The sequence below is a fragment of the Lolium perenne genome, chromosome 3, assembly GCF_019359855.2.
Source record: "Lolium perenne isolate Kyuss_39 chromosome 3, Kyuss_2.0, whole genome shotgun sequence".
Lineage (NCBI taxonomy): Eukaryota > Viridiplantae > Streptophyta > Magnoliopsida > Poales > Poaceae > Lolium > Lolium perenne.
The window spans coordinates 289,088,434-289,110,337 of NC_067246.2; the positions used below are offsets into that span (position 1 = coordinate 289,088,434).

The 21,904-nt window shown below is 47.0% G+C and overlaps 3 protein-coding genes across 4 annotated transcripts; 1 reads left to right on the top strand and 2 right to left on the bottom strand.

Annotated features, from left to right (window-relative positions):
• Positions 1 to 1,322: 1,322 nt before the first annotated feature.
• On the bottom strand, positions 1,323 to 7,872 carry LOC127340213 (uncharacterized). The gene is made up of 2 exons (XM_051365986.2): positions 5,547 to 7,872; positions 1,323 to 1,641 (listed from the first exon to the last, which is right to left on the bottom strand). Exons 1-2 carry the CDS (start codon positions 7,870 to 7,872, stop codon positions 1,502 to 1,504), a joined length of 2,466 nt encoding a protein of 821 aa, XP_051221946.1. The 3' UTR covers positions 1,323 to 1,501.
• A 2,721-nt stretch (positions 7,873 to 10,593) lies between these two features.
• On the top strand, positions 10,594 to 17,205 carry LOC127345230 (beta-galactosidase 3). Its single transcript, XM_051371677.2, has 19 exons — positions 10,594 to 10,931; positions 11,028 to 11,123; positions 11,245 to 11,357; positions 11,452 to 11,518; positions 11,606 to 11,698; positions 11,788 to 11,931; positions 12,422 to 12,510; positions 12,667 to 12,772; positions 12,991 to 13,078; positions 13,160 to 13,278; positions 13,693 to 13,857; positions 14,085 to 14,269; positions 14,440 to 14,543; positions 14,859 to 14,968; positions 15,130 to 15,237; positions 15,452 to 15,562; positions 15,637 to 15,848; positions 15,944 to 16,280; positions 16,646 to 17,205. Exons 1-19 carry the CDS (start codon positions 10,767 to 10,769, stop codon positions 16,754 to 16,756), a joined length of 2,523 nt encoding a protein of 840 aa, XP_051227637.1. The 5' UTR covers positions 10,594 to 10,766; the 3' UTR covers positions 16,757 to 17,205.
• Positions 17,206 to 18,068: 863 nt separating this feature from the next.
• On the bottom strand, positions 18,069 to 21,219 carry LOC127345232 (BTB/POZ and MATH domain-containing protein 2-like). Of its 2 annotated transcripts, XM_051371679.2 has the most exons (3): positions 20,901 to 21,219; positions 19,615 to 19,707; positions 18,069 to 19,536 (listed from the first exon to the last, which is right to left on the bottom strand). In XM_051371679.2, the coding sequence occupies exon 3, from the start codon at positions 19,527 to 19,529 to the stop codon at positions 18,306 to 18,308; it is 1,224 nt and encodes a 407-aa protein (XP_051227639.1). In that variant the 5' UTR covers positions 19,530 to 19,536; positions 19,615 to 19,707; positions 20,901 to 21,219; the 3' UTR covers positions 18,069 to 18,305. The 2 variants fall into 2 exon arrangements, with proteins under 2 accessions (XP_051227639.1, XP_051227640.1); XM_051371680.2 differs by having other exon boundaries at positions 18,069 to 19,707; positions 20,939 to 21,219.
• Between the last annotated feature and the right edge of the window lie 685 nt (positions 21,220 to 21,904).

Below are 21,904 nucleotides of genomic sequence, written 5' to 3' on the forward strand. Positions count from 1 at the left end.
GAGGTTTTCCTGCAGCAGCAAGTTCAGATGCAATAGCTTTCATCTTAGCAACATATTTTCAGCAGATAGATCATTTTTCCGGGTGTCATTGAGGGCAGAGCGTAGTTGCTGCACCCTGGTCTTGGACGTGGATGATACGTGAGCGGTGATGGCGGCCCAGGCTTCGGCCGAGGTCTCAAGTCCAACAACATGCGTGAGCACGTCGGGAGAGAGCATTGAGAATCCAACGAAGCACTTGCTGATCACGACAAATCCAGGCAGAGTACTCAGGGTTCTCGATGGTGACCTTCTTCTTGTTGATGTCCTCCGTCTCCAGGATATTCTCCGGCGCCTCCTCTTTCCCTTCAACGAGATCGAGAACACGGGCGCCACGAAGGGCCGGGATGACGAGTGCCTTCCAGATCAGCGCGTTGTCGCGTGTGAGCAACTGCAAGGGTGGAGACCCGAGTGCTGCAGCAAGAATCGTGGCAGATGAAGTCGATGCCGACATGGCGACAATGTGGTTTCTAGAGGCGGCGACGGCAGGGGATCAGAGAACCCGATGCGGCGGCGGTCTTGATCTTGATCTTGAGCGTTTGTGTTTTGATGCGGCGGCAGGGGTCTTGGTCCAGATCGTAGATTTAGGTTTGATCTTGGTCTTGGATCAGCGGCGATAGCGTGCGGCGGTAGGGGCTATGGCAGTGGCGGATTTTAGGGTTTGTGGGTCGTGTGCAACTAGAGCGCGGAAGAGGACCGCTCTGATACCATGTTAATTGTGGTGGAACGATACGTACCCCTCCAGGGGCATCAGTTACGTGTTTATATAGGTGTAGGAAAAAGCCCCCATACGTGACATACATGAGATATACGTGTACGTGTCGTAGTACTACTCCATACCCGTACACATATGATTACATAGTCTAACACAAGGAATGACAATTTGCAAGGATAGCACGTCCTTGATGATGGCCGAGGACAAGTTGAGGGCACACCTCATTGTTATTTTGCATGTCAGTGCTTTGTTGTCTTACTTGTTCATTCCTTTCTTATTGAGCCGAACTGACACCATGTCTTATGAATCTTTGGATTTCCCAAAGCACACTGATTTGACGAACAAACCTATAGCGAACTACAAGCAGATGAAGACGATATTCAAGCCTACGTACATCCGTAATGAGACTCTTTTCACCCCGCACAGACTCGTGACTGATATCAACTACCTTGCTGTTAGCAAGACGCATGGTAGCAGAGAGGAGCATCTGGCTTAGGACATCTCCGTGCACGTACCACAGTTAGTGTTACTGCTTTTCTACTGTGTCTGCTGGTGGTCGTGGTATTTTTCGATAAAGGATGCTTTCATTACTTTTATAAGCAATTACATCCAGCCTCTGCATAACCAGGATGCACACAGCCGTTTATGTTGTCTCAGGTTCGAAAGTGATAAAACGAAAAAACTAGGCGAGATACACATCAAGATGAAACATAAAACGCCTAAGAGATAGGTGGGGCATCTATCCGTAGACTATGCTGCCACCCATGTTGGGAAAAAGTATCCCTCGCCGTAGCCTCCAACCGTGTACAGACCTCCGTAAACAGGTCTCGGTTCTCCACTCGCTGAAGAGGTAACCACGAACGGAGAATACCTGTACATCTGTAGATGACCTGCAACAAAGAGCAATTTTTATCATTAAAAATCTTGTCATTTCTACATAGCCAAAGCGCCCAGATAACTGCTAGCGCCCCCACCCTAAGAAGCAACTTAAACCTTGAATCAACCCCATGGAGCCAATTACCAAAAATATTGGCAACACTAGTCGGAGGATACAGGGTAGACGCTACTTGGATGACTGACCATGTAGATCTCGCAAATTGGCACTGGAAGAACAAATGCTTAATTGTTTTGTCCTGTTGACAGAAAACACATCGAGTACTCCCATGCCAATTACGCTTCACAAGATTATCTTTGGTGAGGATTACCCCTCGACGAAGATACCATCCAAAAATTTTAATTTTTAATGGTATCTTCATCTTCCAAAACTTTTTATTATTATCAACTGGTAGATCAGAAAGAAGGATCGCGTTGTAAAAAGATTTCACGGAGAAAGCACCGTTGGCATGAAGGTTCCATCTAAATTCGTCCGGTTCGGCCGATAATTGAATATCCCCAAGCCGTTGAATTAAGGTATTCCATGCCGCAAGTCTTTGTCCAAGTAAAACCCGTCTGAACGTCACATTCGGGGGTGAGGTAGCCATTACAGTAGCAATGGTATCACCTTGACGACGAACAATCCTATAAAGAGCAGGATACTGTTCACTTAGGGGTGCGTTGTCAAGTCAAGCATCTTCCCAGAAACGTATTTGTGCTCCATTTCTGATTGAGAAAGTGCCATGGCGAAAAAATTCATTTTTAGTCGCCATTAGCCCGGCCCAGAAGTGAGAATCCCCTGGTTTCCAAACCATTTGGGATAATGTCTTCGAACCGATATACTTTCGCCGAAGGATAGTCTGCCAAATCCCATCCTCAGTGAGGAGCTTAAACAGCCATTTTCCCAATAGGGCCGAATTCTTGACTTCCAAATCATGAACTCCAAGCCCACCTTGGTCTTTGGGACTACAAACTATACTCCACTTAACCAGTCGATATTTCTTTTTCTCACTGTCCCCTTGCCAAAAGAATCTGGATCGATAATAATCGAGTTTATGCAGAATTCCTTTTGGTAAGATGAAAAATGATAACATATACAGTACCATGTTTGTGAGTACCGAATTGATGAGTATCAATCTTCCACCTAGGGACAGCAACTTGCCTTTCCAGCTACTAAGGCGTTTTTGTAGTCTTTCTTCCACTAATTTCCATTCCGCGATTGTAAGTCTCCGATAATGAATCGGAATACCCAAATAACGAATCGGAAATTGGCCTTGCCCACAACCAAACAACTCTGCGTACAGAGTCGCATCATTTTGGGCATCACCGAAGCAGAACAATTCACTCTTATGGAAATTGATTTTCAATCCTGACAATTGCTCAAAGGCCGCCAAGATTAATTTCAAGTTCTGAGCTTTTTCAAGATCATGATCCATAAATAGAATTGTATCATCGGCATATTGAAGTATAGATAAGCCACCATCAACTAGATGTGGAATCACTCCTTCAATCTGGCCATCAGCCTTAGCCCGCTCTATGAGTATAGCCAGAATATCCGCTACAATGTTAAACAACATCGGTGATAACGGATCCCCTTGACGTAACCCCTTTCGTGTTTGGAAATAGTGACCGGTGTCATCATTGACCCGGATTGCGACACTACCGCCATACACAAAATCATTTATCAGAGCGCGCCACTCTGGAGAAAAACCTTTCATCCTGAGTGTTTGCTGTAGAAACGACCACTTAACTTTATCATACGCCTTTTCAAAATCTAGTTTCAAAATAACCCCATTTAATTTCTTAGAATGCATCTCATGTACCGTCTCATGCAAGACCGCCACTCCATCAAGGATGTTTCTTCCTTGCATAAAGGCCGTCTGTGATGGCTGGACAACATGATCTGCTACCGTATTAAGTCTAATGGTGGCCACTTTCGTGAAAATCTTGAAACTTACATTTAATAGGCAGATAGGTCTATATTGTTGAATCCTTTCTGCCTCATTAACTTTCGGTAACAAGATTACTTCACCAAAATTTAGACGAAATAATTCTAGTTGTCCAGAGTGTAGGTCACTGAACAAATCTAGAAGGTCCGATTTAATCGTGTCCCAGAAAGTTTGATAAAACTCAGCTGGGAAACCATCAGGACCCGGTGCTTTATTGCATTCCATTTGGAAAATCGCCTTGAACCTCTTCCTCAGTATAAGGTGCGGTTAGTAGACCATTTTCCTCAACAGAAACTTGGGGTATATCGGCCGTTAAATCCTCATTAAGAGAGAAAGTACTTTCCTCCGGAGGACCAAACAAGCCTTTATAATAATTAGTAATGTACGATTTGAGCTGCTCATGGCCTTCAATCACCCCTTCATCTTGAGTAAGAGAATGGATACGTTTTTTCCGATGTCTTCCATTGGCTAAAGCATGGAAATATCGCGTATTTGAATCTCCCTCTAAAATAAACTGGGCTTTGGATCGCTGGTACCATTTGAGTTCCTCCTCACGAAGAAGACTCGCCATCTGCGCATTTGATTGATTTTTGAGTTCAATCTCCTGCGTCGACAACGGTCTAACCTCCGCAAAGGCCTCAAGCTCATCAATGACCTTTGATAAGCGAGCCTTCTCTTTTTTAAGAATACCAGCCGTATGGGCAGCCCAACCACCGAGATGTTTGCGTAATGATCGCATCTTATTGTTCCATCTCAGAATTGGAGAGCTGCCACCGACCGGTCTCTCCCAAACCTTCTTAACCATATCATGAAAACCATCCCTATGTAACCAGCCAAGTTCAAATTTGAACGGCCGCTTACACACAGGGCGGGGTTCCCCAGTGGTTAGAAGGATGGGGGCATGGTCAGACAGATTTACAATACGTTCTAGTGCACGGACAGACACCATAGGGTATTTATTTTCCCATTCGGTGTCCATCAACACGCGATCTAGTTTCTCGTAGGTGGGTTCAGGCAAGCTGTTGGCCCAAGTAAACTGTCGACCAGACATGAACACCTCCCTTAAATCAAGACTGTCAATGACAGCATTGAATAGAAAAGGCCAATGTCCATCAAAGCGGCCTTTACTTTTCTCATGAGGGAATCTCAACAAATTAAAATCGCCTCCGATTAAAATCGGGTAGGGATTATCTTTTGTAAGATTAACCAACTCACGCAAAAAGTCAGCCTTAAAAGCATCCTGAGCGGCACCATACACAGCGACCAAAGTCCACTTGAACCCGTCTGCTTTATTCTGAATGTCGAGTTTAATGTGGTACTCTCCATCAGAACTAGCTAAGACAGTCATGGTATCAATTCGGACGCCAAGTAAAATGCCACCGGATCTACCACGGGGTGGGCGAGAAAACCACTGAAACTTAATTCCGCCTGACAATCGGTCAAGAAAACTTTGTGTGAAATTCCGCCTACCCGTCTCCGATATAGCAATGAAATCTAAATCATAATCTCTACAACCATCGGCAATGTGAGAATGCTTAGCCAAGTCACCAAGACCTCTGCTATTCCGAAACATGCCGTTCATCGAGAAACTATTTTGGATTTAGACTTTGTGCCATATCTACGAGATTTCTTTCCAGCCGATGATCTAGAACCACGTTCAGAGGCGGAGAGGTCATAAACTGAACTAAGCTCTGAGTGGTCTAAATCAACTTCTGTCACACCCCCAACTAAAGCCGAGAGAAGATGACCATCTAGGATGCCATCATCTTCGTCATCGTCAACAGTGGAAGTAGCCAGCTCAGTGGATCCATTTGGAGCAACCGTTAAACGGTCAAGCTCCGTCTGTCTCAACACATGAGCTGAAGCTAAAATCTCATCCGAACCTCTACCCAAAGAAATACCTACACTACTCAAATTCGAAGAAATTCTAGAATCAGAAAAAGAAGTGAAGGACTTGGATGAAAAACTGGTACCTGCCGTGTCGAGGTTCTTTTCCGCCTTACGCCGCATAGCCCTCTGCATCACGTCTTCATCCGTAGCCTCCACGCCACCGTCCGTCGTAGCAAACCTCCCACTCCTCCTCACCGGCGGCTGCGCCACTGGTGGAGGAATAGTGGGGGGAGGATGCAAAACGGGGGCCGCTGGCGGAGGCGGAGACGAGCGTGGTGAAGAAGACCGTCCTGACGCTGGTGAAGAAGATCTCGATGCAGGGGTAGATGGCGATGAAGCCCCCTGCACCGAACCCGACCGCGACGCCGAAACCCCCATAGGCGGCGAGGGCGCCGGGGATCTGCTGCGTCGCCACATAGGGGACTGGCCGGGGCGCCTCCCCAACCAGTCCTGCCCCTCCTCCTGAGGCGCACGGGGCGAGGACGGCGCCACCCCAGGCCCTCCGCCCGGCGACGGGGCGCTCTGGCCCGAGGCCGGCTGCTGCCCAGGCGTGGCCGGGACTGCATGCAGTCCCTCCCTGCCCCTGGCCGGCTGCTGCAGTGTCGCCGAGGCAGGGGGCGGTGGCTGCTGCCCCACCGTCCCAACGACCTGGTGCTGCGCCAGCTGCTGAACCCCCGCCGGACCAGGGGTGTGCTGCTGCGTCGCCGCAACAGCGGCAGGGAGCTGCGGCGACGCCGAGCTCAAGGCCGGCTGCTGCTGCTCCACCACCACCGCGGCGTGTCGCTGCACCCCCAAGTCCGACGAGCCAACCGTCGAAGAAGAAGCCCGTAGCAGCCCCCTCTCCATCTGTGGCGAGGTAGAAGACGGAGTGGGAGCAGCTAGAGGACCACCGAGAGAAGCAGGAGACGAAGACACCGGACGAGTCCTCCCCTGCATGAAAGTCCGAACACGCGACGGAGGCGGAGTTGCCACCAAGTGTGGCGACACCGACAAAGCTCTAGCCACAATCGCCTTGCCCCTGTCAGTCGTCGGCGAGTGGTTAAACGGGGTCATGGCGACCTGATTAACCGGCACCGAAGCTGAGCCAGAAGTAGGCAAAGATGCATGACCATCAACGTCCATAAGTGAGGCCCCTGGTGCCCCCTCTGCCGCGGCATCATCAAAACCATCATCGTCACCATGAGCCGCATCATCCTCATCTTCACCCTTCCAAAAGAAAGGACGAAACCTAGGGTCCGGCGCGTACTCAGAAGGCTCACGGCGAAATCTGAACCTGTATCCATTAAGCTGCAAGCGAGCCAGCACCTCTAAGCATGGTGGTCCGTGCTTGGCCTTATCTTTCTCCAGAACAGAAGTATCTCTCATGGCCACCTGAATACGAACTATCCCTTGACTCTTCAAGGTGTACAAATCCACATCAACAGTAGTACCAACAAACGTACCAACAGCCCAAAGACCGAGGAAGTGGCGTAGAGCATTCGGAACACCCTCGACATGCACCCAAACAGGCTCCATCACAAACTCTGGCACAACATCCTGCTGAGTCCAAGAAGAAACCATGGCCTGTGCATTAATCTTCGGCACGCTCATCTGCATGCCGTCAATCCTCGACAAGTCCTCAGCGGTGGGGATCCCAATCAGAAAAGCGTTATCACCATGAGGCTGCGCCTCCCACTTCCAAGTGGGATTCCCCGGACACATGCGCGCCATGAGATTCTGAATATCTGCCGCTGCAACAGTCCCCTCCCCTGACACCTGTACCAAAGCTGTAGGTGCTCCGCTGGATAACAACTGTGGCTTATAAACTGAGTCAGGAACCTGGAGATCTAGCGTGGCGTCATTACCGCAACCCACAAAAAAACTCATAGGTCTCGGGGTCTTCAGCACAGGGCAACGAATAGTCGGATGAGCCCCAGAGTCACAAACCAAGCAGTAATGAGGAACCTTACAGTCCTTAGAAGCATGAGTGTTGACCGCGCACTTCCAACAGCGACCCGCTTTCTTCGGTTTCACCACAGGTGCAGTCGCCGCAGGCGCAGCATCCACCGGTGGAACAACCGGCATCAGCGGTGCAGGAACCGTCTCCAACACTGCCGAAGGCCCAACAGCCGGGTGTGGGTCCTGCATGTGACCCTGCATAAGAGCTGGCGGCGCAACAGTACCACCTCCCGCTGTCCCCACCGCTACGACGGGTTTCTTCTTCCTCCTCTTCTTCTGCTGCCCTGGCTGCGCCGGCGGAATAACCTGCTGTGGTACCTGTGACACCACCGGCTGCTGCAAAGGATTAGTAGCGGGGAAATAATGACCTTGAAACTGAGCATACTGCTGCTGCGGCGGGTACTGGGGGTATGGCTGCTGCTGAGGATGATACGGCGGCTGCTGAGGGGGTACGAACGGAGCGGCCGGCATGCGCGGCTGCGGCGGGCGAAAACCCGCCTGAGGCCGGGGCGGCGACAGGCCGGCGGCATGAGGGCCCCTGCGGCCAACCCCGGAACCCCGGAGGTCCTTGGTACCCTCCGGCTACCGACGCTGCCGCCGCTGCGGACGAGCCGGCGCCGAAGAAGTGGGCGCCGTCCCCGGAGGAACGGGCGCCGTCCCCGGAGGAACGGAGCGGGGCGGCCCGGCCATAGGACCCGAGGCGGCCGACGCCACGACGTCGGCGAACGATCGACGAAACGGAGTGCACCCAACGGAGGCGGCCGACGGCGAGAGGATTAGGCGAGGCTCAGGTGGAAGGGGCGGCGGCGTTGATGGATACGAGGCGGAGGCGACGTGGTTTCGGCGTGGTGACGATCGTATGATTGCATGATCTATCGTCGTCACACCCGCCCGTCTAACCCCACGCTGCAGGCCCACCAGCGCGCGGCCCAGCTTGGCCCAACACGGCCGCGGCCCGAGGCGCGAAGATCCCGCCGCCTCCGTTTGAACCGAAGGCGGATAAGCCGCCTCGCTCGCTGGCCGGAGCTCGTCGCCGGACGTCCGCCTTGCTCCCTTGGCGGCTGCGTCGAGGAAATCACCGAAAATCGCCGGCGGTGTGAACCTCTTGGGCGGTAGAGGGCCTTTCCATCCTTTAAGACGCACCGGCTGCCGCGGAAGCCGCCTCCCCGTCGGCGAGCTAGAGGACGTCCGACGAGGCATCGCAGCAGCACGCGGAGGAGACGACGAGCGTGCCCGCGGCACAGCCTTCGCCACCGTGGAAGCATTCCTCCCCCAGGACCTGGATGCCGCCGCCGGGAAACCGATCTTCGCCCAAAAGTCCTTCAATAGCGCATCACGATCAAGATCCTTGTTGATCGGCAGCACCTCCGGATCATCTTCAAGGCCAGCCCACGCCACCTCCTCAGCCACCGAAACTCCATCCTCCACCTCCAGATCTTCGAGCGGATCGAATCGGCCGTGAGAGGGAGCAGGGAACACCGTCGGAGGGATAGAAGAGCCTGACCGCCGGCGGGCTAGGCGCGCCGGAGTCCGGCAGGGCTCGTCCATCGCCAGGGCGCCTCTATCTCATCCCCTAGCACATACCTCAGGGACCGGTGGTCGTGGTATGTTGGGCCCTTGGGGTCATGTATAACTAGCTTAGAATTAATCAAAAATGGTACCTGAATTGTAATATTTTAGGAGGTGGTATATACTATCCTCTCCGATAAAAGGCATATTATGGATCGGTCCGAAGGAGGCGAGACGCTCAGATTCGATCGCCGGCGAGTCCCGTACCTCTTTATCTAAACTTCTAATTTTGTCATCAATATTGAGTGCTATGTGTTGGGTCAATGGAAGAGGTTCCGCATCCCTAGTTTGAATTGCAACGGAACAACGGGTAGTAGCTTTTGTCGGTCTTCAACAATGTTGTTGTAATGCAGCCAAACATATACCGATGACACGTTTCTAAACTCATACATACTACAAGAAAATACTTTGTAAGCAACCAAATAAGATCTGAACGTACCCGTGATGGCACCCCAAAACTAAGAACCCAGATCGTGCGGAAGTCTTTTCCTCCTGTCTCTCCTCTCAGCTGCCGTCTCAACCCTAGCCGCCTCCGGTTCATCCTCCTCGATAGATTGGTTCCCCTTCTCTGGTCGGCTTCGCTGGTCGGGAGAAGTGGGGAACCCGATCTATGCGTGGAGTTTCGAATAAAAGTATTGTTTTCATTAGATTATGTTAGGATTTTGGTAGCCGACTTCTTGTTGGTTTCTCCTCAATGGAGATGGCATCGTCTCAATAAGTGATTTTCGGCCTTTCGTTCGGCGACGAGATTTTCTTCCCGGCGTCAATGGTGATGTTGAACAATCACAATTTTCTAGGTATGTGTCTTCGGATTTTGCTTCGCCAGATCGATTTTGGATCTTTTGTCGTTGTTGCCGCAAGGACGATTATCCTCGCAGTTTTTATCCCGGTTGCTACGTCCTCGACAATGGTGATTCGTACTCTCGGCTCTCCATCGACGACGACAAAGCTAGCCGGTTATTATTCCCTGACATACTGGTGTTGGTACTCTTGCTGATGTTGTATGACTACTTTAATGGTTGTGTGCGTGCACGCAACCTTGGCATTGCGGCTCAAAAAATTATAGGAGAACTTTCGTCGGTATCTACAGGTCTATGGTTCGTTATCTATTTTTGGTTGCATTCAGATGAGTACAAGATTGCGTTTTGGAGGAAGAAAGAAAATTGAAGACCTCGAATATTTGTTAATATCTTTTAGATTTTATTTTGTAATCGTTGGAGTCAATTCATGTATCTCAACCGTGTACTATTTGTTGCTATGAATATACGTGGTACTGATTAATAAATCTAAACGTCACACTGGCCCAAATACTTGTGTTGGCCGTCGGCGTTCCGCGCACCACGTTGCACGACACATCCCGAGGAGTGGAAGTGGAGGACGGGACGGGGACTACAGTGTACAGCCGACGCGCGCGGTGGTCCCCACGTCCGACCGAGGTCACATGCGCGCCCAAGCCGACCTCGCTTCCCCCGGTTCCCGCTTCCTCCCGCACTAATCCACCCGCATCCCCTGCGCGCTCCTCCTGTGGCCGAACACGACGCGCCGACGCCTTGTCCAAAATTCTACTCCTCCCGACGTGTCGCGCGGCTGCCATGGCACCATGCCGGGAGACAGAGAGCGGCGGCGCATCCGATCCCTCCCGCCGAGGAACACCAGTCTCTCTCCGCGATAATTCTCCACGGCGCGGCGTCTCACTCTTGGGCTCACACTGCGCTCGCTATTTATACCACCACACCGCCGCCGCGCCGTACACACACTACCACGCCACCGCCGCTCGACTCCACTCCACTCCAGCCATGGCCGCCACCGCTGCCGGGCGGCTGCTCCCCTTACTGCTGCTCCTGCTTCCGTTGCTCGCCGCCGCCTCCACTGTGACGTACGACCACCGCTCCCTCATCATCGACGGCCGCCGCCGCCTCCTCATCTCCGCCTCCATCCACTACCCGCGCAGCGTCCCCGCGGTACGTACCGTACGCCCCTCGCCTGCCGCGCTCCCGCGCTCGTTCTCTAGCACATACATTACCAGCCGTAACCTCGGTTGCTGCGCGTGCTCGCAGATGTGGCCCAAGCTGGTGGCCGAGGCCAAGGAGGGCGGCGCCGACTGCATCGAGACCTACGTATTCTGGAACGGCCACGAGACCGCCCCCGGCCAGGTCCGCCCGCCGCGCCACGCCACGTCCTTCATTTTCCCTTTCTGCATTTATATCCTGTTCGTCACAGACCGGGTGGGCAGCGTATTCTGAAAATTTCATTCACGCCCGATTGGTGCTGCAGTACTACTTCGAGGACCGCTTCGATCTGGTGCAGTTCGTCAGGGTCGTCAGGGACGCCGGCCTCTACCTCATGCTGCGCATCGGCCCATTCGTCGCCGCCGAGTGGAACTTCGGGTCTCCTTCAGTTTACTGTTTCTACATGCTCACTGTCATTTCGTTTCTCTGGTGTAATGAAAGATGTGGGCTAATCTGCATGTGGTGGTTTCAGGGGCGTGCCTGTGTGGCTGCACTACATTCCTGGAACGGTGTTCCGGACCAACAACGAGCCGTTCAAGGTGGGTGCAGCTTGCGAATTATGCAGAGTTTTGTGTCAAGTTTGACGATTTGGGTCATAATCCAGGCGACGTTCTATTTGGATGCAGTCTCACATGAAGAGCTTCACGACCAAGATCGTGGACATGATGAAGAAAGAGCGGTTCTTCGCCTCGCAGGGAGGCCACATCATCCTAGCCCAGGTTGTGATTTCAGACAACCTTGAGGCCGGATGATGTCCAGTAACAATTGGCAACACCATACGATCTGAATCTAAATTTGTGCTTTCCAGGTTGAAAATGAGTATGGAGATTATGAACAAGCGTATGGAGCTGGCGGCAAGGCGTATGCAGCGTGGGCAGCTAGTATGGCTCTGGCTCAGAACATTGGCGTCCCTTGGATCATGTGCCAGCAGTACGATGCTCCTGATCATGTGGTTAGTTTCTGACATTCAGTGCCTTCTGTTGATATGTTCTAAGCAGCTGTTACGAAATGGATTGCCTCATCAGACATACAACCACTCAAATTGCAACATATGTCATTAATTTTTTTGTAGACTAGCACAACTGCAATTGTTCTTTGCTAGCTATGTGTTTTCTGAATCATGGCCTGCTACTGAAATTGCGTGTTGAAAAATTCGGAGAGCCATTACAATGAGGAAAAACCTGAACTGCATGATAATTGTAACTTTGCCATTAATGACAGAGAAAGTGCTGCTGCTCGCAGGACTGTAAGTGCTCCCTTCCACAAATATTCATGATTATGTCTGTTTCAAAAATCCTGGTTATGTGATTAGAAGCATCCTGGTATCTATACATGCACGAGCTTGCTAGTTGATACATACTAATATGTGATAGAGTTCTTAGCAGATGCAGTATGAGATCTTTTTTGGCAGATTTATTCATTGATACAACTGACATTTGCAGATAAACACTTGTAATAAATTCTACTGCGATCAATTCAAGCCAAATTCGCCAACCAAGCCGAAAATTTGGACAGAGAATTGGCCAGGATGGTAATGCATTTGCCACACTTTCATTAGCAACCGATTAAAATTTACAGTTACTTCTATTGCTAATGTTCATAACACCTCATTTTTTTTATCTCCCTTATTCCCAAAAGCGAAAGGAAATGATCTCTCGCATCTTGTTCATTTCCATTTCATGTTTAGGTTCCAGACTTTTGGTGAAAGTAATCCCCATAGACCCCCTGAGGATGTTGCATTTTCTGTTGCACGTTTTTTCGGGAAAGGTGGCAGCGTTCAGAATTACTATGTGGTATTCCTTTTACGCAGTTTCTATTTTAACTTGATTCTCAAAGCAAAAAAGAATCATAGTCCAATTTCACAAAGGATCACACTTCTCATATTTTAATTTGACAAAGGCACTATAGTATTTATCTGGTCAAGCACCTGAAACCATATTCAGTTGGTAGTGTTATTTATGATGAGTTTATCCTGCTGAAAATTGACCAAGCCTTCATTATCCTTTTGAAGTACCACGGTGGAACAAACTTTGATCGTACGGCTGGAGGGCCGTTCATTACAACTAGCTATGACTATGATGCACCAATTGATGAATATGGTTGGGCTCTAGTGATCTTGGATCCGTCAGTAAACTTATGCCTGGAACCATCCTGATATTGTTCATTCATCTGGATTTCAGGCCTTAGGCGACTTCCAAAATGGGCACACTTGAGGGAGCTTCACAAATCTATAAAATTGTGCGAGCATAGTCTGCTTTATGGAAACTCAACATCACTTTCTCTTGGGCCTCAACAAGAGGTAACTTTATTGTCTTCTGTTGGGTTTTATGTGATCTAATACTGTACCCATTCATTTATGTATGATACGGTTTATTACCTCCACAAGCTCGGGCTCTTTTTAGTTAAAAAGATAAGGAAAATCCATCTCTCTTGTAATAGCACCTTGTGTTTACATGATACACACTGCTTTGTAAATGTAGAGGCCACATATTTCCCTTGCACAATGAATAGTGTGAACGAAGGGCGGGCCTGGTGCAGCGGTAGAGCCTCACCGCCTGTGACCGAGAGGTCCCAGATTCGAGTCGCGGTCTCCTCACATTGCACTTCGTGAGGGTAAGGCTTGCCACTAACACCTTCCCCAGACCCCGCACAGTGCAGGAGCTCTCAGCACTGGGTACGTCCTTTAATGAATAGTGTGAACCTTTGCATGCAGGCTGATGTTTACACTGATCACTCAGGAGGATGTGTTGCATTCCTAGCTAACATTGATTCAGAAAAGGACAAAGTTGTCACTTTCAGGAATAGACAATATGATCTTCCTGCTTGGTCAGTTAGCATCCTACCTGACTGCAAGAATGTGGTTTTCAACACTGCAAAGGTATTCCATTTTCCTTCTAGTATTTTCCAGAATTAAATGTCATTTAAATAGATATAATATCCCTGCATATAAATGATGGATAACATCCTTCTCAGAAAATGAAACAGAAAATAGAGCAGAATTTAAAATAGCTGGCATCAGATTATTCAATGCTTAGTTGAGAAACACAAGATTTAACACACCATTTTTTCTTATAACTTCGGTTCTCTATGATTTATCATCTTTAGGTTCAATCTCAAACTTTGATGGTGGACATGGTTCCGGACACTTTGCAAGCATCAAAACCTGATCAGTGGAGCATTTTCACAGAGAAAATTGGGATTTGGGATAAAAATGATTTCGTAAGAAATGGATTTGTAGACCATATTAATACAACAAAGGACTCTACCGATTACCTGTGGCATACAACAAGGTTGGTTTACTGTGGGCTGTTTCATGTATGCTTATTAAGTATGTTGGTAAGACTGGTACCAACCAAGGAGGGAAGGTCTTAGTATTATTTAGGTTCCATTTAATTTCTTATGCACCATTCTATGCAGTTCCATTTCTGTAAGTGACCCATTCTTTTAATGAAATTTGCAGTTTTAATGTGGACAGAAGTTATCCTGCTAGCGGGAACCATCCAGTTCTTAATATTCACTCCAAAGGCCATGCTGTTCATGCTTTCCTGAATAATATGCTCATAGGTCCATTCTTTACTCTACTTTATGCTGAGAAACCATATAAAGTACTATCTCCTAGTAGAAGTTTGCTGGGATGTTTCTCCATGTCTAGTTCAACCTATATGGATCTTCTGAGTATCTATATTTGCTGCATGGTCAAAATATACCCTTGGGAAGTAAACACTTGTTTGCACTATCGTCATTATGACATTTTTTCAAAGGGTTGTTGAATCGCTCACCGTCGGCAGTGCTTCTCACCCTTAGATACTAGTTTGCAATTTACAGTTCTCTTAAGTTTGAGTTGTTTGTCATTACACTTATCATACATGTCTTCCTCAGGTAGTGCATACGGTAATGGCTCAGAATCAAGTTTCAGTGTGCATATGCCCATCAGCTTGAAGGCTGGGAAGAATGAAATTGCACTACTGAGTATGACTGTTGGATTGAAAGTAAGTGCCTACCTGTACAGACGTTTTAACATTGCATTTTATGTATACTGTTCTTTACATGCCCATGCTATTTATGTGCATACATATGCCAGTTTACACTTTTTGATGAAGAAACTTCTATCTGTTACTGCTTGTCTGATCATCTTTATGCGCTTTATAAGAGTGCAGGGCCCTATTATGAATGGGTAGGAGCTGGGCTTACAACTGTGAACGTCTCTGGAATAAAAAATGGAACCATAGACTTGTCTTCCAATAACTGGGCATACAAGGTACTATCATCAATATTCTCCATATGAAATTTCTATTGGTCACTCAATATGGAAATAAATCACTACTGTACATTGTATCTCTTAGCTACCTATATGTTTCGGTTCCTCGTTCTTTACGCCCAGAATTTGAGACAATCGAGATGGGTGTTTATCTGTGCTTCTGTTATGTATGTGTCTTTTTTTTTTTGAGATACTGTTATGTATTTGTTGGTAGATTGGCTTGGAAGGTGAGCATTACAGTTTGTATAAGCCCGATCAGGGGAATAACCAAAGGTGGCATCCACAATCTGAGCCACCAAAAGATCAGCCTTTGACATGGTACAAGGTAAGATTTTGCGATCTTTATTCTTGATGAATTCTTCGCAGCCTATTATGTGCACTAATCCAACTTACTTTTAGGCAAGTGTTGATGTTCCAGAAGGAGATGACCCAGTTGGGATAGACATGCAGTCTATGGGGAAAGGCCTGGTTTGGTTGAATGGAAATGCCATAGGGAGGTATTTTCCCCGGACTAGTTCTACTGATGACAGGTGCACTCCTAGCTGTAACTATAGAGGACAATTTTCTCCAAACAAGTGCAGGATTGGATGTGGGAAGCCAACCCAAAGATGGTAATGCAACGGACATTAGGAACAGCTCACCATCCTTATCATGTTATGTCCATTATTCTCTTGTGTTTAACATTTCTATTTTACTTGTGAACAAGGTACCATGTCCCAAGATCATGGTTTCACCCATCAGGGAACACCCTTGTGGTGTTTGAGGAGCATGGTGGGGATCCCACAAAGATTACATTCTCGAGAAGAGTTGTGACAAGCGTCTGCTCCCTTGTGTCAGATAACTATCCTTCCATAGACCTGGAGTCCTGGGATAAAAGCGTCTCAGATGATGGCACAGTAGCAGCAAAAGTACAGCTGTCTTGCCCCAAGGGCAAAAAAATCTCTTCAGTTAAGTTTGCAAGCTTTGGCGACCCCAGTGGAACCTGCAGATCCTACCAACAAGGAAGCTGCCACCATCCAAGCTCTCTATCTGTTGTTGAGAAGGTAACATTTCCAATTTCTTGATGTAAAAGCAAGCATGATACTGAACTCACAAATCAAGAACCATCAAATCTGTATTTTGGGGGGTGTTGATGCATGTGGATTTGGATCAGTACCACATGAAATTAGTCTTGAAATTCGATGACTGTCAGTTCTAACTTCACAGCGGTAATGGTACAACTGGAATCAGATTATATACCTGTTGGAGGTTTTAAATTTACCATTTCGAAGCTACCATAGGTTCCATCCGAGTTGTCTAATAGCTATTTCTGGATCCTAGCAGTTTATCTAAAATAAGAGATCTAGATTTGGTTGACCTTACCAACTTTGTATAGTATTTCCCTAAAGCAGTCCATTATTCTCTGCAGGCCTGTCTGAACATCAATAGCTGTACAGTTACACTGTCAGAGGAGGGATTTGGAAAAGACGTATGCCCTGGCGTTGCTAAAAAACTTGCCATTGAAGCAGACTGTTCTTAGTAAGCTCGGCCAAGCTAAGAGTCCCACCGCTATGAATCTGCTCGTCAAAAATCAGATACGGAAAAGTTGTTGTGATGGCTGCATAACGTGATATAATGACATGGTGGAGGTATACCTAGATTTAGGTTCATATTTCTTGTGACCATGATGTTAAGCCTTTGTTTTGTCGAGTTTTCCTGATGCACGTCTCTGGTACTATTGACAAGTGACACAGTTAAGGATACTGAACATACGAGGCTCATTATACACCTAAATGTAGCTATGAGTTAGAACCATGGGCGAACTACCACAAAATATTCCCAAGGGCTACCGGTAGTTTTGCCATCCACTTGGGATATCCACTGATTATTGAGTTCATGATATGTAATCTGCCTCCTAGGAGGATGTAAACCAAACTCTTTTCAATGAAATGAAACAGGAAGGCCCTTTCCGTTTTCTTGAAAAAAATATATATTCAACATCGTGCCTGTTATTTTCTACGTGCATGAGCTTCTGTCCAGCATGTATTCCTTTACCCGGTGAAAACTGTCAGGCTCCTCCTCAGCTAATAGACAAGTAAATTTGAGATTGTTTTTATAGTAAAGTTCATTGGGTTGTGATTATTGCCGGAATTCTTGCAAAAGCATCCACCCAGCACATGGAGATGGAGACAGATAGGGCCCCCAAAATAGACTCTGGCAGACATCCACAACTAAGTATATCTTCTTTATAGAATTATTATCATGTTTGTACTCTCTTCTCCCAAGTATTTGAGATCTATATCACTCCATGCTCTCGAGAAAGCAATGAACATACTATAGTAATTAGTGGATGTAACAAAATATATTTAGGATAACCTAATTATACTTCTTCATCCTTCACTTCATGCCAAAGTAACTTTCAGCTCAAACAAACAGCTGCGTCTAGAAAACCACAAATACTGCTCCAACCAATCTTATAACGCACAAATAACACACAAATTAATAGATGCTTGTGAGCAGTGTGCAATACCGCTAGTTCAATATAGAATCTTCCCATTATGCATCTTATGTAACAGCACCACTGAAAAACCAAATTACTGAGCATTACTTCTGATCATGCTTGATTATACAAGGTAATCACCTCAATAACAGTGACAGAAAAAAATAACCCCCGACTCAACAGCTATGGTTCAAACAAACCAAAATAGCTTCAACCATTCGAACCCCCGATAGCACACACCATGGACCCAACCACACAAAAAAGTCAATCTGCAGCCGTGCAACCAGCAGCAATGGGATAAAAAAATTGAGAAAAGAAGCACCCAGGAAAAGCCTTTCAGGAAACATCAGCATAGTTCTTGATAACCACTAGAAAAGGTTTTCTTTCATAAGAGGGAAGGCCCAAAGAAACAACTAGCTAAGCAACTTGCACATGAAATTACAGGAAGCTCCATATCTGCCATATGTTGGATCTTTCCGGTTCAACATAGATCCAACATATAGGCAAATGAGGTGATGAAACAAAAGCAAGACAAACAGACACCATCGACCTAGAGGATCCCATCCCATATATGCATAACAGTGTTACTTCAGGTCTTGCAAAACATACTATTGTGCTTCCTCTTCTTCTCCTTCTGATTTGACGCAAGCTTGACAATGAGCTCATCCAAAACAGAGGGATAGGTTGTACTTATATGCTTCCAGCCATCAGTCACCATTACTTTACCCAAACACTTGGGAGACTGAACTTGAATAAAATTCAAACACGCATCCTTCAATCTGCGGCAGTGGTGTTGCTCAGCTAGAGCCAGAGTGGACGCCACGGAGCTCACACCTATGTTCTCAGATAACTGCTTCTCACATAAAGACTTGAGCTGTTGGATATCATATCTGTCTGCCGCTACAAACAAATCTTGCAGCCATTGCAGCCACGTTACATGCTCTCTTGCTTCCTCTTCTTGTCCTTCTTCCTCAACTTCTGGGATTTCATACTCTACTGCTTCCTCTTCTTCTACTTCCACAGCTTGTGCTTTGTCCTCCATCTCAGGAAATGAGTCTGAGTAGATGAAGCTTAGCAAAGCCACAAACACTTTTGCTTCCATGTCTTTGATCTGTATGGCACTGGACGTTATACCCTCTATCATGGGACCAAAGAGTTGAGCCCTGAAAACTTTAGATCGGGCTGCAAGCACGCACCGGTGTGCAGGGAACATCTCACCGCTGACCTCAAATGTGACATCACAACCCACCTTATCTTGAAGTAGAATTTTAAATTGCTGGCCAATGTCAGGCAGGGTGACCCTGGCATCCTGGTTGTTGAAATCATTGCAAACCATGATGTCACACCGGATGGTGAAACAATCTGCCTTTAGATGTGTTGATTGTTCAAGAGCATCTCTTTTCACAAACTTTGTGTTGCCCCAACGACGATGTTTGCTGGAGAAGCTGCATGTTTGGGTCGAACGAATATACTTTGGCTCCTGCTTCTCAACCTGGCCAACAAAGCTAAACTGGAACTTCACCTTCACAACCTCTTCAATTTCGTCTTCCTCATCGCCAAGGAAAACATCGAGAGAAATGTATCCAACACGACTCTGGTTGACACCGTTGGGGTAGTACCCGATGCGCCATTTACGACCTCCTACCATGAAGGGCCCAGCCCTGATGCCCACGCCGTTAGGCATCTCTTGTACGGTACGAGAGTAGTTTTTTACCACAAGCAGGTGATACCTGCTGTCCGTGTCGGCGTCAACGGCTGACGTGGTGCACTGCTCTCTGCCGGTGACGACAGATACACCGGTGAACGACGACATGATGGATCTGCGAGTCAATCCGAAATCCAGGCACCATTCACATCCTAATTTTCTAAGCTGAGATGGGTGAGCTGAGAGGGCAAACCTGGAAACAGAGTGTATCCTCCCGCTGCTTGAGACGACGCTCAACTTGTTGCACCCCGCGTTGCGTCTCCCTGGAAACAGAGTGCGCAGCGGTCTGCGCATTTAGCCAAGAATTAGGGTTCGGTTGTCTATAGATATCCATATCATTTCTGTTTGTACTAGCATAACTCATGTGTTATCATAACAAAATTCTATCAACCATTTGTTTATACAATCCTACAGATCAAGAGAGTAGCAAATATCTATGAAATTGGCACATCACATAACTTTGTTTATATAGTAGTATGATACTACAAATCACCAACAGAGTGTGCGGTGGCGGTGGGCATTTCGCCAAGAGCACAAGTGTTAGGGTTCGGTTGTCTATAAAAGTTCATGTTATTTTTTTTATACTAGTTGCTCTCATTACAGAATTCTATCAACATTTGTTTATAGAATACTACAAAATCAGGAGAATAGCAAATATCTATGAAACTGGCACATCATGTCACTTTGTTTATGAACTACTACAATACTACAAATCACCGTCGGTTGGATATATCAAGGGAAAACAAATACAAACTAATGAAGTGCCTGAATCTGATGAATCATGCAAATGATACACAAAATTCACAAAACAAGCGAAACAAATAATAACTAACAAAGGGCCTCAATCTGATGTAACATTTGCAGATAGCAGCTAAAGGTTCAGTTCCTTAATGTACAAAGCTACAGATGCTGGTAAGTGGTAGTAACTAAGTCAATGATGTTTGCTCACATTTATAGAAGCAAAATACCGAACTGGTAATCAGGAGACACCATAGAATACTAAGATACATGTTGAAGTTGATAAGAAAAATCTTTACAGTAGCTGCATGGATTCATTCTACAACGTTTTAAAATATCTGATTTTAGTAACTTGGAGATGTAGCAAGTCCGGGAAGATAAATGGACAACGATAGAGAATTGAACTGTAGGTATACAAAAAAGCAAATTTCCTGTTTGAGGACAGAATGATCTCATTTTGTAGAAATAAAGTTGGTCCAACCCAGCTTCTAACTTGGTGGTGGTTAAACAAGTAGAAACTAAGGCCTAGTTTGGCAACAAAGTTTTGGCTCCTACCTATGCTGGGTTTTGAACTTAAACTATCCCTCGATGTCCACGACTATTATTATTAGAGCTCCCTCTTTAGTTTTGGAAACTCGATTCGAATTGCAACAAATGACCAGAAACAGTGTGATCCACTGCAAGAACAGACACCGCAACAATGGGATCATAGCTACACAAACAGTGGGATATGTGACATACAGAGCAAAAGAAAACCAAACTGGAGGTCGGCGGCTCACGGGGGCCCGGGGAAGAGAGCAGCGATCTCGGTGCCTGGAGGGCCTGCTCGGGCTGAAAGTCCGGCAAGGGTTGCAGGACGCGCTCGGGGTGGAGAAGCGCGCTCGGAGGAGGTGCTCGGGCTGGAGGTGGCGGCCGGTGGGAGGGCTGAGACGGGAGAGGCAGCGGCGGTCGGTGCAGACAGTTCCGGGCTGGAGGCGGCGAGCGATGTACAGGGGAGTTTGGCTGGATGATCTTGCGATTGGCGAGGGCGCCAGACGGGAGAGGAGGCGGCGGTGACTGTAACTAGGGTTGGATGGGAGTATATCTGAATTTTGAAATTAGTATTTATAAACGGAGTAATACTGTCAAACTTTTTGTTTGATCAAAGAAAAAATACTACTCCCTCTGAGGCTCTGAATCATATTACTTGCCACTATTATGGATATACCACACCAAAAGCGTGCTATATTTGAATTTGTATTTGTGAAATTACTAAATACCACCTGGTTTTAATTCCAAATTTTATATTTATATAAATTGCTAAAGTACAGCGAACTTACTACAGTAGAAAAAGATACTACTTCACGAGAAGGAACGAATCATACAAGAAGCTTCGGCAAAAAAATCATGATATTTTTGAAAATTTGCATTACGGAATCTCTAAATTGCACTTGACTGAAATTTCAAATTTGTACTTATTTATAAAATTGCTTCAATACAATCTTTTTGTCTCACACGGGAGAACAAATACAGTAAGTGTTAATTGAGGGTGGGGTCTCCATTCCGCCATATGCGGATGACACGATCTTATTCATGGATCACAACCTCGCGAAGACTGTGAATATGAAGTTGATCCTTTCTATCTTTGTCTGGGCTGAAGATAAATTTTCACAAGAGAGAGATCTTTTGTTTTGGCAATGCAAAAGATTATGTGGATCAGTACACACATTTTTTTGGCCGTGAGGCAGGCTATCTACCTTCTAAAT

Coding starts and splice junctions, on each gene's coding strand:
- LOC127345232 (XM_051371680.2), bottom strand. CDS start 19,529: ATGTCGTCGTTCACCGGTGTATCTGTCGTCACCGGCAGAGAGCAGTGC.
- LOC127340213 (XM_051365986.2), bottom strand. CDS start 7,872: ATGCCGGCCGCTCCGTTCGTACCCCCTCAGCAGCCGCCGTATCATCCT. Junction 1,642..5,546: donor AAAGAACCTCGACACGGCAG/GTACCAGTTTTT, acceptor TCTTTGTTGCAG/GTCATCTACAGATGTACAGG.
- LOC127345230 (XM_051371677.2), top strand. CDS start 10,767: ATGGCCGCCACCGCTGCCGGGCGGCTGCTCCCCTTACTGCTGCTCCTG. Junction 11,519..11,605: donor CCAACAACGAGCCGTTCAAG/GTGGGTGCAGCT, acceptor ATTTGGATGCAG/TCTCACATGAAGAGCTTCAC. Junction 15,849..15,943: donor GGGAAGCCAACCCAAAGATG/GTAATGCAACGG, acceptor CTTGTGAACAAG/GTACCATGTCCCAAGATCAT.